Source organism: Nannobrachium achirus (genome assembly GCF_963921795.1).
Source record: "Nannobrachium achirus genome assembly, chromosome: 12".
NCBI lineage: Eukaryota > Metazoa > Chordata > Actinopteri > Myctophiformes > Myctophidae > Nannobrachium > Nannobrachium achirus.
In genome coordinates, this window is record NC_137832.1 from 9,716,122 (window position 1) to 9,736,195 (window position 20,074).

Genomic DNA, 20,074 nt, shown 5'->3' on the forward strand with positions numbered 1-20,074 from the left:
ACACACCTGCGGCCATGTTGAAGTGTAGGTCCTATTTGAGATAAGAACCTTATTTTATTTTATGTATTCCTATTGTGTTGTTAAGTAGGTGGTGGTGTTTTTTTTTTTGCACGTGTTATATAAAAAAATATAAAAAAAAAAGAGAAAAGAAAATAATTGCATCTATGGATATAAAATGTGAAATATGAAATGTAAAATTGAAATTATTGCAATAAAAAGTATATATATATAAAAAAAAAGAGGTTAGGTTCACGGTTTGGGTTTAGGATTAGAGGTCGGGTTTAGGGTTGGAGTTTTGTCTGATTTAATACTTTGTTCAGTTTAGTTGCGAGGCAGTTTCGCACACAGAAAATAGCCGATCTATAAGCTCACAACGTGCCGCATATCGTCAAGATTCGACATGATGTGAGCTTTTCAACCTGCTATTTTCAGCTCTGAGGTTTGGGTTAAAACGGCAATAATTTAATTCTATGGATGGCATCATGGCATTCATAAAATCACTGTCCTAATAATATACAGTATATAGTGTGTGTGTGTGTGTGTGTGTGTGTGTGTGTGTGTGTGTGTGTGTGTGTGTGTGTGTGTGTGTGTGTGTGTGTGTGTGTGTGTGTGTGTGTGTGTGTGTGTGTGTGTGTGTGTGTGTGTGTGTGTGTGTGTGTGTGTGTGCGCGTGTGCGCGTGCGTGCGAAGCATCAGGCTAGCTATCTTTGGTATTTAAAGGGACAGTGTTAAACAGTGACATGAGTTACTTGGGTTCCTGTGTGGTTTCTACTGTGGCAGCCACCGGCCTGTTGTGGTTTAATACCACTTTAACAAGCCTCTGTTCAACACTGGGTCCTTCTACTGGTCATGCTCTCCCGACCTGTGTGTGTGTGTGTGTGTGTGTGTGTGTGTGTGTGCGTGCACGTGCACATGCTCGTGTGTGTGTGAAGCTTTTCGTTGTGTCAGAAACCTTGTATCTCCAGCATTTCTATCATATGGCCATCGCACAAAAGTAGTGAAAACAGCCGATCTACAAGCACACAACGCCTCGCACCGCGAGGCGTTGTGTGCATGTAGATCGGCTGTTTTCATTAGTTTAAATAATTCTAAAAATGATACATTCAAAACAAACGGTTTTGGACATACAAGGTTTCCACCCGACAACGACGATATGCAACATTTTGAAAGTGAAAGTGAAAGTTTTTTTTTATACAAATACTGAACCCATGAAAAGTATTAACAACAACAATCTTTTTGACTAAATCATAACTACATGGATTGGATCCATTGGAACATATGTCCTTTTTTTACACTATATCCTGAAAAGTAAAATTTCTTTGGACATAGAAGGTTTCCACCCGACAGTGAGGTTTTACTGGGTGTCATATATTATTGTCAATGTTGCGTTCATACATACATCCTTTTAAAGCCTGGAAAACTTCCATAATATAGTACAAAATACTCTAGTGGTTGTGTAGCTGCGTGGTTGACCACAGACGGACAGAAAGACGTTATTACACTTTCACCGGGTGTTTGTTTTCTAGGAAAAAGTGCTGTGAGTCTTTTTTTAACTGCTGTGTCATTTCCTTGCGTATGGGTGTCTGTGTGCACTGGCATATATGTCTGCGTGTCCCTTGTGTGTGTGTGTGTGTGTGTGTGTGTGTGTGTGTGTGTGTGTGTGTGTGTGTGTGTGTGTGTGTGTGTGTGTGTGTGTGTGTGTGTGTGTGTGTGTGTGTGTGTGTGTGTGTGTGTGTGTGTGTGTGTGAGAGAGAGAGAGAGAGCGAGAGAGTGGGTGTGAGAGTGTGCATGCAAAATATGTTCTTGAATGTAAGTGTGCAAGTGTAATTGACTGTGTGTTTTTGTGTACTCTATCCTTAGACCAAGTGCAGAGATGATGTATCACATTTCTAGCGCCACCAATGCTGGGAAGAGCCGCGAAACGCACAACACAATAATGTCCCTGTTAAACTCAATTTACATAAATTATTGTCATCTTTAAGAAACGTTATGAATAGCAGCCATTCACATACTGTATGTTTATTCCATGACATCACAGTGGAAAGCGGTAGCAGTTAACAGCTTGTTGTACGCTTGTTTCACAGGAGAAATACTGGACTGATCGATTCCTTCCTTTGTATACATAACAGTATGTATCCCTAACTGGCTATTTGAATTTGGTTCCTACTTGGAACCCAATTCTGATGTATTAAAGTTCTCAGACTGATTTCAGTCTTTTGGATTTCATAGAAGTCAGCATTTCTTCTATGGAATCATGTCATGTCATGTGGATAAAATGATGATAATGATAATGATAATGATAAATGATAATACCTGAACATAACTCTACATCGTTTTAGGAAACAGCTGTTCCAACAAATCGCAGGTCATAGGACTTGGCTTTACAAAAAAGATCAAACCAAGTTTGAAGTAAGCGGTGGTGCATGTGTGTGTGTGTGTGTGTGTGTGTGTGTGTGTGTGTGTGTGTGTGTGTGTGTGTGTGTGTGTGTGTGTGTGTGTGTGTGTGTGTGTGTGTGTGTGTGTGTGTGTGTGTGTGTGTGTGTGTGTGTGTGTGTGTGTGCGCGTTGCCGTGTGTGTGTAGCAGTTCATTTCAGGGTCGAGAGTGTGCGTGCATGTGTGTGTGAGAGATGCAACAGCACCACTTGGTCACCAGCGGTATTGCAGCTCTGTGTGTGTGTGTGTGTGTGTGTGTGTGTGTGTGTGTGTGTGTGTGTGTGTGTGTGTGTGTGTGTGTGTGTGTGTGTGTGTGATGCAACAGCGCCACTTGGTCACCAGCGGTATTGCAGCTCATGCTACGGACAAACATGGGAACGGACAAAGTCACTCTGAGGAGACGGTGTGACCACTGCTAAAAAAACAACAACGTTTCAGTCATGAGTAGGCCTGTCACAATTATGACATAATAGTCTAATCACAACGTGTCGCGATGCGACGCGTTGTGAGCTTCTAGATTGGCTGTTTCCAGTACAAAGTACAAAGTTGTCAAATATGTCAGTAATTTCTTTGTATGTTTAGATTATATGTCATTCAAAGCCTAAAAGCCAAACAAAAATGTTTTTGTCAACGACAAAAACACAATTCAATTGTTAATGGCAATTATTGGAGTGACAATTAATTGTCATGTAAAATGTCATAATCGCACTAGTATTGACTCATAAAATTATATTTTGTTTTATTCCATGAGTTTGGAAGTAGGGATGGGCGATAAATTATGGTGACGATACAATGTCTCCACGATATGCCTTTTCAGAGATATCGTATATATCGTGATACAATGGGTTGAACTGTTATACAGAGATTATTTCCAGAATACATTTAAACGTGCATTTTGGTCTAAATCAGTGGTTCTCAAACCTTAAAATGTCAAGGTCTCCCCTTACGGGTCCATTTGGTTTCATTTGTATACTGTCAGAGTTACATTCCTGAAAGGGACAAATTTAAACCTCCCAAAAGGAACCCAGAGAGTCCCTGGACCCCACATTGAGGACCACTGGTCTAAATGGTCTGTTACTCCTTTTTCCTTTAGTTCTTGTTACCTTGTAGGCGGTTGTACTGTCAAGTAACTTGCAAAATAACCATAAAAACCAACATGAAAAAGAATCGTGATAAGATCGTGTATCGCGATACAGTATTTTTTCCATACTAATTGGATGTCCTCCTTGTTACTACTGGTGGTAAACAGGACTGCCCGAGTCCAGGAGCAGAATCCTCTTCTGCTCTGCCTCTTCCTTACCGTAATTGGGGCCATGTGTTTAGGCTCAGCGCGCACAGACTGTGGAATGCTCGCGTCCGCTATTTACTGCTCCCCATTCATTAACCCATTTAGGCCTGGGCATATTGACTGCTTTAACTATTGAAAAATAGCAGATATACAAGCTCACAGCGCGGCACCGAGTGCCGCACTGCAAGCTTGTAGATCTGCTATTTTTGAAAAAGGTCGTGAAAATGTGTGCAAATCTTTGAATATATGTATTTTCAAAGCGAACGTTTGTAACTCGAATTTTGCTTCTGGGTGGTCCCTGGAACTAGATATTTTGAGATGGGGGTCCGTGGCCAAATATATATCATTTTGGGGGTCCTTCACATGAAAAGGTTTGAGAACCACTGACAAAGTAGTCTCTCAAGAACAGACTAACTGAGCTCCAGTAAAGTGAAAAGGACCTTTTCTTTGACGATGGCTGGCCAGATTGCTGACATAGAAATATAGGTTTATCAAAAAAACCCTAGAAGGATTCAAAAGACACTTATAGAATCGGGTCAAAATTCTAATTTTCACGATTTTTCAAAAATAGCAGATCTACAAGCTTGCAGCGCGGCACTCGGTGCCGCGCTGTGAGCTTGTATATCTGCTATTTTTCAATAGTTAAAGCATTAAATAATGAAACACAAATTGTGTACGCGTTCTGAATGGGTTAATGTGGACAAGAGCAGCCAAGGTCACAGCGTGTCCATCCATCCGAGCCAAAACAATCCAGGGGAGAGAGACTGTCCGACCGACGCAACGGTTCACTCCGAGATTAATAAGAGGATTTTCAGGCCAGAACTATCGCTTAGTGGCTTCTTGTTGGTTTCCCCAGACAAGTGGTTCTCAAACTGTGGCTCCATAAAATTAAAAACATTAAATAAATCCATTACTGGATCAAAAGAAATCAACAAACTATACTGTTATAACTGTCACAATTATTACATAATCGTCTAATCGCAATTATTTGAGGTAATCGCAATTGTTTTGCATAATTGTCATAATCGTTTCCATGTTGAGAAATAATATAGTTACGAACACTTTCAAAAAGTAGTGGAAATAGCAGATCTACAAGCTCACAACGCGTTGTGAGCTCGTAGATCGGCTATTTCCACTATCAATGTTCTTTTTTAAGTATAACATTTTCAAATATGTCAGTAATTTTGTATATTTAAGTTATGTGTCATGATTGCCATGTGTAACTTCAAAGCCTAAAAGCCAAACAGAAATGTAATATTGTCAACGACAAAAAAACTATTAAATTGTTAATCACAGTTATTAATCGTGACAGCCCTAATAAAAATACATTACTGGATCAAAAGTAATCAACAAACTAGACTGTTATAACTAGAACAAGTTACAGACCTGTAAAGGGTCCATTTCGAACCTGGACCCCACTGAGTCGAGAGAGACCTTTCTTGCCAAAATATTACATTTGAAAATGTTATAATTTTTTTTCAAAAGGATTCCACCATTTTAAAGCTTAAAAAAATAGCAGATCCACAACGTGTTTTTAGTTTGTCGATCTGCTATTTTTGAATAGCCAAAAGTATAAAAGAATAATCGGTTTAACCACAAATGTACATGCGATTGTAAATTTTACTGGGGGCCGCCTGGAACCCCCTCTGAGCGTCTTATTCAGTGGCTTCACAAAAGGATGTGAATGATTAACCCACTGTTGTAAATTTACACACAATCTGGGAACCCATTCTTTTTTTGTGTAGAAACAGGTTCCTCCCCTTTTCTTAGTCCACTTCCTCCGGGATGCTTCTGTGTTTATTTCTACTAACAACATACGCTACTAACTACTAACAACATACGCACGCACACAGACACGCACACCAGTGCAGGGGTTCCCAAACCTTTTTGTCTCAGGGCACCCCATAAATATTGTTTTAATCCGAGCCGATCTACAAGCACACAACGCCTCGCATCGCGAGGCGTTCGGCTGTTTTCACTAGTTTTGTGCGACAGTCTTGTATGATGAAGCAGGGCTTTGCTTTACCAAAAGACGTACACATTTGAAACGAGGTTTCTGCCCGACAGTGACAATATTTTAGTGATTATGTTGCGAGAAAAACTTTGAGATAATAGCCATTTTGGTTACATCTGACAGAAAATAACTTTGTACTTCAAGTTTAAAATGATACTAAGTATTTTGTTCAAGTGTCCAAATAAATTCCAAATATTATCAAATGATCTCGCGGCACCCCTGGGCTGCTGTCGCAGCACCCCAGGGTGCCCCGTCACCCACTTTGAAAACCCCTGCACCAGTGGCATGTCCATCCCAGGTTTGGAGATGGATTCGTAAATAGCTCTGAGAGCTCTGTTCTGAACTCAGGGTGCTCTGCTCTCTTGGTCGTTCGGAGTGTTGCAGATCGAAAATTAACAACACCGAATCTGTGTATCTTCCATTATTTCCATTTCTGACTGACGGATTTCGCATTGATTTGTCTGTCTCTGATTTTTTTTGTCTAATTTGCACAAATGTTAAACACAGCAGGTAAGTAAGTAGATATATGGGTTAGTGGAGAGATCTAAAAAAAATTACAAATTAATGCTATTCCGTCACACACGGTTGTCCTTGCGGGTGCATGTTAGGGCTGTAATCTAGCCCTGTTTTAGGGATTCGAACTTCGGGGGGATTTTCCGAACGAACCATCGAACCTTCGATGGTTCGTTCAATTGAATAAAAACCGAACGTTCGGACGTTCGAACCATCGAACGTACTGTACCTTTAACCAGCTAAAACAGTGTAGGAAATGTTTTAAATGCGCTGTTTTATCCATTGAAAACGCGTGGATGCGTGGCCGCATTAACACCTAGGCTAACACTTGGAAAATCCAACCCAATTGGAGAAAATGTTGCACAGTTGTTTGACGAACAGGCTCAATGTATAGCAGACTTGGTGACTGCGTCGGAGCGCGTCGCGTTCGGGCTAAACTGGTCTCGATGTAACAACCCCAGACATCGCATTATAGATCCTTTAGGGGGTTGCAATGAAATCCATCTTTGCTCATGCTTAGGAGAAAGGCTGTTTAATCTTTGGGTGCGTGGATGGCTGGGTGTTCGCTGTTCAAAGCACACGTCTGTCTCTGCCCAGGTCAGCTGCTCTCACTCACTCTACTCAGTCTACTGTCAACCAGTGTTACCAGATGGGAAATGTTGAATTATCGTACCGGAGGCTCAGAATTATCGTATTTGACATGAAACTATCGTACACGGCCAAAAAAGAGAAATCACTCGCGTAAAAACGTAATTTCACCAAAAAATGCATCTTTAGTGTAAGAAACGACCTCGTTTTAGACTCCTGCGTGACAAAAACGCATCAGATATGCTGCGTGGAGGCAGGCAACTTCTTGGAGCTTACACAAATAAAAGCCTGAAACTGGTCTGGAAAGATGCAACCAGTGTTTTTAATGCCTCCAAGTACAGATCTAGGGTCAGATTGACTGATTTCCTGGCTTATTTTGAGAAGCCAAACCAGATCCCAGATCAGCAGCCAGGGAAAATAGTGAATTCACGCTCTTTTTGATATGCCGAAATTATCGTACATTTGGGCATTTTTGGAATTATTGATCGTACATCGTACAGAGGGTCAAATTATCGTACAAATACGATAATTATCGTACGTCTGGCAACACTGCTGTCAACAAGCGTGTGTCAGCGAGGCGCTGTAATGGTTTGCGGCCCCAAACAGGAGCGGAATTGGAGCGGAGGACGGTCCTTGATCGCTCCAAGCTGTTCTGGTGCATTGTATAACTACTATAACGGTCACCATTAACTGTTAGTGTTTACCGGTAGGCCTAACTTATTTCGTATTTGGCTATCTCTACTACTGTGATATTCTGAATAGGCCTATCACATTCTGATAATTATTTTTCGTGTAAAAAAAAGGGAAAAAAAAAAAAAAAACCTGAACCCATTAATTTCGAACTTCGATTGCCAACGTAACGAACGAACGTTCGAATCTCCGAAGGTTCGCTTGCAGCCCTAGTGCATGTGCTCCTTTGTGTCCGGGCCCGCACGAATAGGACCACCCTAGTCAAAAACAGGACACTGGACGGACGGACAGACACGCATGCACGCACACAGAGGCACACGCTAGCTCACGGACATAGACACACATGAGGACGCACACGCGGACGCACACACGGACAGACACACACACACACCGGCCATTTTATTAGACACACCAACTGCACGTTAACCTATAGTCATGGTCAAGATGATTTGCTGCCGTTCAAACCGAGTTTAAGTACGGGGACGAATGGTTTTTAAAAAGCAGCAGTTCTGTGGCTGAAAAAAATGCTTTGTTGGTGCAAGAGGTCATAGGTCAGAGGAAACCACAGGTTACAACACAGTTATGCAGAGCAGCAGGTCTGAATCAGGTCCCACCTCCAGAAAGATGACAGGAGCTTTGCTTTATTTAAACAGCACCTTTCATCTAGTAATGCTGCTCAACGTGCTGTTGAAACTAGGGATGGTACAATATGAAACTAGGGATGGTACAGTATGAAAATGTATATCACATTATTGTGACAAAAGAAAACGATTTACGATATTATCGCGATAATCAAAATCCATTATCCTGGGTCGGAACTTTTGCCAAAAAATAGCAGATCTACATTGTGAGCTTGTTGATCTGCTATTTTTTGGCAAAGACATCTGATAGAGAGTGAAAAAAAAGACTGTATCAAGTATGTATATTATAAGTAAATTATAGAGGGTTTAAGTGGTACCGGATATGCAACTCGGCAAATAAAAGGGAATTGATCCCAGTGCATGACGGAGGACGATATCACGATAAATTAAATCTCCGCCATACAATTATCGAGTGTTTTATTTTTTATCACGATAAACGATAATATCGCTTATCGTCCCATCCATAGTTCAAACAAACAACAACAAAAACAGCAGCAGTTCCTTTTGAATTGAACTGGCTCTTTTTTCCGTTTCCTGAAAAGGAACTGGTTCGGACATAACAAGGTTTCCACTCGATAGCGATGATATAATTATGCTTCTCTCTCTCTCTCTCTCCCCACCCAGGTAGAGCCAGCCGTTGCCATGCCGACGAGTGACGGGCCGAGCCGCATGCCGGTCTTTGTGGCTCCGCCCCTCAACGGCAACCACCAGCGGTCGCCGGGCTACGTGCCCGGGCGGGTCGCCCCCGTCCGTTCGCCGCCGCCCACCAAAGCCCCGCCCCCGCCGCCCGTCAAGCCCCACGGACCGCCTCCCGAGCGGAGGGTGGGCGGAGCCGCCGGCGCCCTGGGCCTATCGGAGGAGGGCCAGCGCAGGGAGCGCGCTCTGAGCCTCCGGCGGAGGAAGAACACGTTCGTGTGCTTCGGCGTGTCGCTCGGGGCCTTCTTCATCTCACTCATCCTCATCCTCAGTCTGAGCGGAGGGGACGTGCTGGACGGTCAGTGGCGGGATGTTGATCAGGGGTGTTAACTGAACGTTCAGTAAATGTACATGTTAACACTTAAGTTGCAATGATTTTTTCTCTTCAATGTCCCGCGATGCCATGGTCTCCATAGACTTCCATGTAATTTATAGTGCACGGATCGTGCACACCCATGCCTAGATGATGCACCACGTGTGTGCACACTGTTCACAGCTTTCAAACAAAAAAATCCGCTTGGAAATCCGTTCAGGCATTCATGATTTATTAGCCATTATGTTTTCTTCAGATGTAAACAAACATGGCTGCCATGTTTGAAAGAATGGGTTGGTATGGGGGTTAAACATGCAATTTCGCGATCGCGATCATGCCTAATACATTTCTGGAGGTCCAAAAAACATTTTTTGAAAAAAAAAATGTTTTTCTTCAAAAACGGCCCAAACTCGGGAAACTTGGGGTTGGCACAGGGGTGGTACCTTTTCAAACTCTGGAAACTCGGGGTTGGCACCAGATGTGTTAAGTACTCCTTAACAGTTCTGCTGCCGTTGACGATCCTCACCGGCATTTAAAGGGTTAAAATCATGGTGCCGTTGACGGTGAGCACCGTCAATCTTACTGTATTTACAGTAAAAGTATAATTGCTTACAGTACGTCGCTCCGGTCCCGCCCGCATCGGTAATGTCCACGATTTGTTTACAACGCACGTTGGTCGTGCACGCGAAGTGAAGCTCCGCCATAGTAAATCCATTGAGAGGCCCATAAAGAGACTTCATTTACTCAAAAAGAGACATTTTGATCCAAAGGGTGGCCTGTTTAGAGTAGAAAATTCACTCGGCTGGGCGCAGCCATGTTCCTTTTCTGGGCCCACACTGTCATGTGACTAGATGACGTAAACGTTGCCGTCAAGTGATAATCCAAAAAAACAAAAAGAACCCCCATCCGGCCCTTCAAAATAATAGCGGCGGCCTACGGAGGAAGCAGCGCGGCACCAAGCATCCCTTCAAATTAAAAGGCAGTAGTAGTGTTAAAGGAGTAGTTCACCCCCAAAATTACTTTTTTTCTATTTATTACTCATGCCATGGAGACTTGAGTTCAATAATATTTTTTTTGTATTTGTCGCATTCCCAAGGCAAAAAAAAAAGATTTTAGTAAATTTACCCCCATTGATTCCGGATGGGGACCCAAATGCAATTGGGTCCCCATCCGCAATCAGTGGGGGTACATTTATTGTACTACATTTTTTTGGAATGTGACAATTTTTTTAAAATATTATTGAACTCAAGGCTCCACTGGGTGTGAGTGATCAATAGAAAAAAAGCCATTTTGGTGGTGAACTACTCCTTTAACACTCCCCTTTTCTTTTTCTTAGCCCTTTTTTAGTATTCCATATCCAATAATAATTATTAATAATAATAACAATAACTATATAAATAATAATAATTTATATTATAATAAGATTTTTATAGCGCTTTTCTCTGTACCCAAAGTTGCTTTACAACAAGACAAAGCAAAATAAACAACTTAATTAACTTTAGAGAGAACTTAAAATGTTAAAACTGAGCAAAGATGAAAAACAGAAAAACATTAAGCCAAGGCAGAAAGGGAGATTTGATTTAGGGTGGAAAGCGACTCTAAAAAGGTGTTTTTTTGGACAGGGCAAGGGTGAGCTTTGATGCGAGGTGGGAGAGAGTTCCAAAGGGCGGGGGCTGCAAACTGAGAAAGACCTTTCTCGGTCCCTATGGATTTTGTGTCCCTATGAATTATGCGTACTTGAGATCTTCTCCAGAACCATGGTGGCTACAGTAATCCAAGATCCATGCACACCAAACGCACCGTGACGAAAACAGCAAGCAGTCACCTCCTCCTTGACACGACTTTTCACAGTGGTGTTGGGTTATGGGAGTCGGGAGAGTTACGCTTGATTTGTTTCATGCAGTGTCCCAACATATAACACTGCTGCATCAGCCCTGAATGCATGAATCTGAATACCAGATTTTAGTTGTAAAATTCCATAGTAAAGGTAGGCAAGTGATGTGTTTTTGGTTAAAACAAAAAGTGTTTTATTCTGATAGTAATCATTGCTATAGAATGTTTGTTCAGTGAAAGAGGTCTCCAGTGATGTTACTAGGTTTTCAATGTAATGGGTCCCGGGGACCCACAGGTGGTCATTCAAATGGGTCCCAGAAAAGTTTTATGAGTCCTCAATACAATGTTTTCGAGCGCTGTGAGCTTGTAGATCGGCTATTTTCAAAATGTTTGCCTGTTTCTTATATTTATTTTACAATTTGGCTAATGTTTGAACTTAGAACTACTAAAACTACTAAAACGTGTGCCCCTAATGAATTTGGGCGCGCAAAATGGCATCGGACGTCGGTGGAATCAAGACATTGACGTTTCTATCGCCTGTTTAAGACTTTCTACGTGGATTTTATTTGTGTTAACGTAGGGTAAAGTAGGATGCTTTCAGCCATGAACAATGGTGGTGTCTGTGGAATTTTAAAATGTTTTTCTTTTACCGCGACCCGGTAAATTATTTTAACATGGACTCCAATGGAGGCGCATCCCCGGGACCCCAGGACCATGACATGAATGAGTCCCTGGGCGACTTGAATGAGTTTTTGATGCGGGATGCGCACGTATTGACATCACTGGGTCTCTGTGTCTCTCCAGCTCTTTAATAAAATTGGGCAATCTCTTCAGCCAATCAGGAAAAAGTAGCCATTAAGGATGCACCGATGCATGGAAATTCTTGGCTGATAGCGATATCGATGTTCCCCGCTTCTCCTCGATGGCTGGAGCAATTGATCTGAATTTGCACACAGGCATTGACCATTAGCATGTGCACACAAATAGCAGATCTACAAGCTCACAACGCGTCGCGATGCGACACGTTGTGAGCTTGTAGATCGGCTATTTCCACTATCAATGTAATTTTTTAAGTATAAATTTGTCAAATATGTCAGTAATGTATTTGTATATTTAAGTTATGTGTCATATCTGCCATGTGGAACTTCAAAGCCTGAAGCAATCATGAAATACTATTTCATGAACAAAAATCGCGCCTTCTGCTCTTGCTCAGCTGCTCGTTTTTATTTCAAATAACAGACGTTTCGGTCCCTCCGGACATTCATCAAGACTGTCTTGAAACTTCAAAGCCTAAAAGCCAAAGAGATTTGTAATTGTCAAGGACAAAAACACAATTAAATCGTTAATTGCAATTATTTGAGTGACAATTAATCGTCATATAACATGTCATAATCGTGACAGCCCTAGCTGGCGTGTGATGTAGGTATAGCCTAGATGCTCCAGGGTGTACACAATACAAAATAGTATAGACTGCGTGAATAGGAGAAAGGATTATGAACAGGAGGTCATTTGTATGCACATTCGAGAGGTATTAAATTCATTGCCTTACGGGTCCATTTGATTCCATTTGTGTACTCGCGTTAAGGGGGTCCTAATATGCCAAAGCGTTGTAGTAAATAAGTGTCATACACATTCTGAAAAAAAAAAAAAAAAACTGAAGACTTGACATTCACTAATTGGGTCTTATATGATCAAACTAAGAACATTATAATGGTGTGTAAAGAAGAAAATCTATTTTTTTTGCCACAGACACATTTTGTCCGTGTACGGACTTATTGATGACCCCTGGTTAGATAAGAAACTGGAAGAGTAAAGCCATCTATGCTTGTTCAGTAAGTCCCACGACTCCCACCCAGAGAAGGGGGAGGTACTCTCACAGATGACAGTAGGCCTACTTATATTTCACCTGGCATTCTGGATGGGTCAGCACTCAGTTTAGTAGTGACACGAGAAGAGGACACACACAAGCCTCAAGAATCATGGCCTCCATAGCATTACTGTTAGGCATGCTGTTTTTCACCTGGATTTCAAATGCATTGAAAGGTAAGGCTGGAAGTTGATTAGTACTGTACCTGTAGGATAAATGTTCCTTAAAGAGCCTAAGACATTGCCCAACATTATCTGATGTACAGTATGATACAGTAAGTCACATGGCCTCTCTGAAAACAGTTTGGAGCGGGGTGTGACATATGTATGACTATGGTCTGACCTGAGGGCACTGTTAATGCCTCTGTCTCAGACTGTCTGGACGCAGTCTAATGCAGCTATAGGTTTCCACTCGTCAGTGTTGCCAGATGGGAAATGATGAATTATCGTACACAGACAAAAAAGAGAAAGCACCTGCTCAACAAAGTGATTCCACCAAAGAATGTGTATTTAGTGTAAGAAACAACCTTGTTTGAGACTCCTGTGTGACAAAAAGACATCACATATGCTGCGTGGAGGCAGGAAACCTCCTGGATCTTACACAAATAAAAGCCTAAAACTGGTCTGGAAAGATTTCCTGGCTTATTTTGAGAAGCCAAACCGGATCCCAGATCAGCAGCCAGGGAATTTAGTGAATTCACGCTCTTTTTGGCGATATGCCGAAATTATCGTACATTTAGGCATTTTTGGAATTATCGTACAAATGTCTTTATATATTTGTCTTATAATGTAAAACCTGCAGACAGCCTTATTACAACACAGCTTTGGTAATGAAGGGAGAAAAAAAGTAGAATGATTTTAAGAGCAGCTTCTTGCTCAATCCCGTTGGCAGGCTCCAACATTGCCCCCCATTATACTAGAGTTGTGTTAAAGTGATGTTTTGTAGAAACCATAGGAAACATTGGCTGTTGAACTGCCTCTCTCTCTGGCCTGCTTTCAGGACTACAGCAGCAGTGCTGAAGTGGCAGCTCTGAACGACTCCAAATGATTGCTGTGCTGTCTTGATATCTCTGTGGTCTAAGGGGTACAATAGTTTACCAAATGAATTGATTGTACAACAAAGTATAAAACAGGGCTTATGTGGTCAATCAGACTAATTGATTTAGCCGATTATAAGAATCAATTAGAACATTGTCAGCACTGTATCCCTGAAACTGGGGCCTGTAAACCAGGGGTCTTCAACGTTTTCAAGCCAAGAATAAACTTGACCTTTCACTCTGTACTTGGTCTGCTCTTTTCCCCCTCTACACCAAACCTCTTTGCCGAAAATAGCCGATCGACAAGTGCGAGGCGTTGTAGATCTGCTATTTTTGGCTAAAGTTCTCAGAATATTGGCGCTAGGGTTCAAGTGGTTAAAAAACTAGAAAAAGGTTTCTATCTCACAACGATTTGGAGGACCCCCTGTTGTAACTCTGAGGACCCCCTAGGGGTCCCGGACCCCCTGTTGAAGACCTCTGCTGTAAACAAAAGCATGACAAATAATTCAATTCCTTTATACAAAAATAAGATAACAAATAATCTACAAGCTCAAAACTATCTGCTATTTACACCATTTTTTGAAAACATTTGAAAATATATGAATATTTTTCAACATGGAAATGATTATGATGACTATATTTTTACTATAGGTTATATGACAGGCCTAGCTAGCATGTGCTCTCAGTGTATACATGGGTTCTGGTTACATGGATGTTTGTCTCCACAGAGAACTGTCCGGACCACAGTCCCAACCTGAGCGGCTGGAACCCGGGCCACCAACCAGAGAGGGCCATGGTCGTCAGGAGGGGAAACCTGTTGCGATTGGACGCCTCCGCCACCTTCCATTCCTTGACCATCCAATCAGGAGGTACTATACAGTATTATTTGGAATGCATGGAGTCACGCTTAGAAATGGATTCCTATTCATGACGCAGCCGTGATTACAGAACAACATGCTGAAGCTAGAATGATTCTCCTCAGATAATAAACGGCAGGGGTCTTCAACAGGGGGTCCTCAGAGTTACTACTGGGGGTCCTCCAAATCTTTGTGTAATAGAAACCTTTTTCTCCTTTTTTATATTAACCACTTGAACCCTAGCATCCATATTCTGAGAACTTTAGCCAAAAATAGTTTTTGTGTAGAGGGGAAAAAGAGCAGACTAAAGGGCTTTGGACACAGACGCGTTTGTTCGCACGGATAAAATGGACAATTTCATATTTTTTAAAGAAAACAATGATTCTCTACGACCTCATGCACACCGGCTCCGAATTTGCCGTGCGACAAGTGGCTGTGGCCGTGCGTTTTTTTCTCAATCGAACCCAGTTCGATTTGTGCGTCTTGTCGCATGCAGTAAAAAAACTCACCACTCCTTTTGGGATCGACAGCGCCGATTCCGCACAGCATTGCACACCAACTCCAATGCATTTTAATTATGCAGCAAACAGAAAAAACGCAATGGTTGAAAAACGCGTCTGTGTGCAAAGACCTTAAGTACAGAGTAAAAGGTAAAATGTAATACTTATTGACGGTTCAAGTGGTTAAATATATGAAAACACAAATTGACATGAACCCAAAATACACGTGCTATCAAACGATGAAACTACGATGAAACTCTGTATGTGTATGGCTGCAGCCTGCTGGCGTTGGTACATGTTTGAGGTGGGGAGTTCCTTCCAGGTATCCTGAGCAGCATTGTGCCACTTGTTGCTTGTAAACACAAGTCATTAAGTCCAGCCGAAAAACGCCCTTCATTCTTTACTCCCATCTGGAATGTTTTAGGAAATGGACACACAATGTATTTCCTCAATATTTGTTCCTATTTCTTTAGGCGTTTTTGTCTTTTCGTTCCTGCCAACTGGGGAAAGACAACCACACAGTTACTCACGTCATGGAGGGATGATGATGATGATGATAATTTTATCTTTATTTAAGTGTCGGACGCTTAGCCCATACCGTCGCTGTCTGGCAGAAACGTTGTACTGTACTGCAGTGGTTCTCAACCTGTGGGTTGGGACCCCCAGGGGGGTCCCCACATTATTTTGTGGGGTCCCCAGATGATTAACTTAATGTGCAACACCGTTTTCTCACTCAACAGTAAACAAACCAACACAAGGTTTAAGTGTATAGAGGGTATCTGCACGTTTCTAAAGTTACAGTTTAAGGACTTTAAAGCCCTTTTTTAGTACCTCTGGTCAAACATTGGTAGAATTGTCATATATTAGAGGCTGAAATTGTGAAAATAGCAGATCTACATGCTCACAAGCGAGGCTCACAATGCGAGGCGTTGTGAGCATGTAGATCGTCTATTTTCACAATGGAATAGATTGAGTCAAACTAAATGTAATGCAAACTCCTACATTTCCAATGCTCATCAGGGTGGGGGGGTCCCCAGTTCAAATATGATTATTTTGGGGCCTTGGGGGTCACGGCCTGAAAAAGTTGAGGACCACTGCTCTACTGTACTGTACTGTATATTGATTACTTTTCAGGAAGTGGAAAATAGAACCTGAATGAGCCGCTTTCAGTTTCACTTTCAATATTTCTCCAAAAGCAGCAAATATGGCAAATCTGTAAGCTCATAACGCATCGCATCGCAGATCTTTTCACTACTTGAGCGATTTTGCCATGCGACACAGTGTGAGCTAGTAGATCTGCTATTTTCAAAATACATTGTGGTATTGATACTTTTACTAAGTATCAAATGTTAGTACTTTGTCCACCACTGCACACTATAGCCATTACCCATTAGGGCTGTCACGATTATGACATTTTACATGACGATTAATTGTCACTCAAATAATTGCGATTAACGATTTAATTGTGTTTTTGTCCTTGACAATTACATTTCTGTTTGACTTTTAGCCTTTGAAGTTGCACATGGTAGATATGACACATAACCTAAATATACAAAGAAATTACTGACATATTTGACAACTAATAGGCACTAATAGACATTGGTATAATCCTCTGTGGCTGCAGGGCGGGTGGTGTTTGCAGACAGCGCCGACGGCTCCAGAAACATCACGCTGAGGACCCGCCACGTCCTGATCGAGGATGGCGGAGCGCTGCACGTGGGCGCGCCCAAGTGCCGCTACCGCTCGCGCGCCGCCATCGCCCTCCTGGGCCGCTCGGATGACGCGGCGGCGGCGCCCGAGGTGCCCGGCCTGGGCCGCAAGTTCATCGGGGTGATGCCCGGCGGGACCCTGGAGCTCCACGGCGAGCGGAGGGTGTCCTGGTCCATGCTCACCCGCAGCGTGCCCGCCACAGGCCTGGCCACGGGCGGCTTGGCCTTTCAGCGGAACTTCAGGTAGAGTCCATGACAGTTGTTTCTGCAATTTATTTCAAGGACCCCCAGTTTGATATTCATTTGATCAATGGTTCTCAAAACTTTTCGTGTCAAGGACGCGACCGCGTATTTCCCAGTGAACCTAAGCGCAACGGTGGGTGCTTGGGAGTGTGGGGAACACGCACATAGAGTTATAGAACACGCACCACTGACTATTGCTAATGATGGAGAGGTTATATAGCTTAGCCTTTATGTATTGAGAATGAGAGGCACTCTTGCCGATTTAGTAAGAGACTCGTCGCCAATTGCAAGATATTTAAAAGTTATTTGGGGCCATGATGATAACCTTTTCTTCCCACAACTAGACTAAGGATTTATATTGTCGGTGTTATTATTGTTTACAAGTGCAATATCGCGGTTCCACTAGTTTTAGTAGGCTATAGTAGGCTTAGAAGCCTTTTCAGAAGTTAATTTAATGTTTTCCATTTAATGATTTCCTTTATCCTCATCTAATCTTGCGCTAATGCACGCAACTGTTTTTGCCATGTTTTAAGGCTGTGTAGGCTTTTCAGAAGTTCATTTAATGTTTTCCATTTAACGATTTCCTTTATCGTCATCTTGCGCTAATGGACGCAACTGTTTTCGCCAAGTTTTAAGGTCTTATTTTAGTTGTTTCTCATAAGCTCGCAACCCTCCTTGCCCATCGGCCCCCACCTTTGCGCACAGGTTCACCGGGAAATACGCGGTCGCGTCAAGGACCCCTAAATGAATATGTATTTGGCCGTGGACACCCATCTCGAAATATATTTTGCCAGTGACATCCATAAGCAAACATTTGAAAATATAGAAATATATGTACAGTATATTCAAAATGTTCACGATTTTTCATAAATAGCAGTGCTACAAGCTTGCAGCATGGCACGAAATGATGCGCTGTGAGTGATGCGATCAAAAATAGCAGAAGCAGCAGATCCCTAAGCTTGTAGATCTGCTACTTTTGATGCATTATTGTGATGCTGTAGTATGTTGGTCATTAATTTACGGAAATCAATCATATCCCTCCCTCCTTATTCTGAAAACTACGAATGATAGAGCTTGTGCACAAAAAGAAAAAAAAAAATTATTCCACCCACTGCTTTACACCTGGAAAGTGGAAACCCCGTGAATCTGCTGTGACCAGGGGTCACCAAATTCTAGGCCCTGGGTACAAGGATTCACTGCGGCCCCCCCATGAATGTTCTTCATAGAGGGAAGTGGGAACACATTATTACGCATTATGTTGTGCTTTAACTATTGACAAATAGCAGATATACAAGCTCACTGCGAGCTTATAGATCCGCTATTTTTGAAAAATTGTGAAAAACCTTCTTTGAATATTTCAAATCCTTCAAAGGTTTTTTTTGAAAAAACTATGTTTCTATGTCAGTGGTGGTCAAACCTTTTCATGTGAAGGACCCCCAAAATGATATGTATTTGGCCACGGACCCCCATCTCAAAATATTTAGTTCCAGGGACCCCCCAGAAGCTAAATTTTGAGTTACAAATGTTCACTTAAATTTGCACACATTTGCACACATTTGCACACATTTTCAAGACATTTTCAAGAGCAGATCTACAAGCTCACAGCGCGGCACCGAGTGCCGCGCTGTGAGCTTGTATTATCTGCTATTTTTCAATAAAGTATAACATATTGATTGTGATTCTTGGTTCCAGCCGCGGCATCAACCTGCGCGTGGTGGACCAGGACACGGCGGCCATCCTGCTGGACGTGCGCTACGACACGCACGAGTCGCGCAACGACAGCCGGCGGCTGAGCGCCATGCTGCAGGCGCTGCCCGCCGGGCGCATCGTGACGCTGGCCGTGGGCGACTCGGCTGTCAAGAGCCTCCTGGAGGACACCAAGAGGACCATCCAGGAGAAGCTGGGGAGCAGGCACGTCTACGACCTCAAGTACAGGTAAGCAAACGGCAAGCTACAAGCCCGACCCCCTTACACACGCTTTCCCAGACCACTGTTTCCTAAATTTGTATGGGTCACGACTCCTCACCATAGAGTATAATAGAGAGCGGACCAGCCCCGCCCCCAGCTATCATTTCAATGCAAATGCTCAGTGGCGTTTTGAAGCATGCGGAAGTAGCTGAATTCCAGTGCATTGTGGGTGAATCCAGGTGCATTCTGGGGGAAATTGGTCTCTACCTAGAGACCAAAATGTTTGACGCCGAGATGTAATGACGTCACGAACGACGTCGACGTCCATTGAACCCTATTGTAGACCCCAGCGGCGAGCTCTTATGCTCGTGCATGTATGTTACACCCCGCCTGAAATTCCAACTTTGGCCAGTAGGGCGGCCGCTTCAACGTTTACAAGCCGTTCTGGGGGCTTGCTCCTCACGAGTAAAGAAGTATCCCTTCATTTTTGGTTTCCTACATTTTGTTATCATTTGAAAACATTTTATCCACCTGTTTCCGCGTGAATTTACTGTAGGATTATGTGTGGGACACTTCCGGGAGAACAGCTGACATACAAGCTCACGTCGCGTCGCAGATGCAACCGGTGTGAGCTTGTAGATCACACTCGGCTGCGGCGCCGGAAGCTGCCGCACACCTTCTGCGCAATGCACGATGCGACGTTGGAAAGTTGTGTATAAAAATTAACATTTTTCATGAATTTGAATTGTTTCTAAGAATCTCAAGTTGCCACACGGTGATGTATTTTTCATATTTTTATTTATTTATTTTTTTCAACTTTTCACACTTTCTACTATAATCACATAACAATACCCAAATACCCAGACTTGATTATTTCATATTAGCGTGCGTGCGTGTACTCGCGTGCATGTGTCTAAATGCTTGGCCTCTCTATGTGCGTGTTTGC

The 20,074-nt window shown here is 42.6% G+C and overlaps 1 protein-coding gene across 3 annotated transcripts in view; it reads left to right on the forward strand.

The window, feature by feature from the left end:
• The window catches only part of LOC308296336 (cell surface hyaluronidase-like), a 156,203-nt gene that overhangs the window by 14,283 nt on the left and 121,846 nt on the right, over window positions 1-20,074 (forward strand). For 2 of the 3 annotated variants that reach the window (XM_080739584.1, XM_080739583.1), the window contains exons 2-5: window positions 8,791-9,160; window positions 14,640-14,780; window positions 16,893-17,220; window positions 18,913-19,155. In XM_080739584.1, the coding sequence (XP_080595710.1) occupies window positions 8,809-9,160; window positions 14,640-14,780; window positions 16,893-17,220; window positions 18,913-19,155 (1,064 nt within the window). In that variant the 5' untranslated portion in view covers window positions 8,791-8,808. Of the gene's footprint in view, window positions 1-8,790; window positions 9,161-14,639; window positions 14,781-16,892; window positions 17,221-18,912; window positions 19,156-20,074 lie in introns of those variants that run through there. The other variant, XM_080739585.1, reaches the window with a different exon arrangement.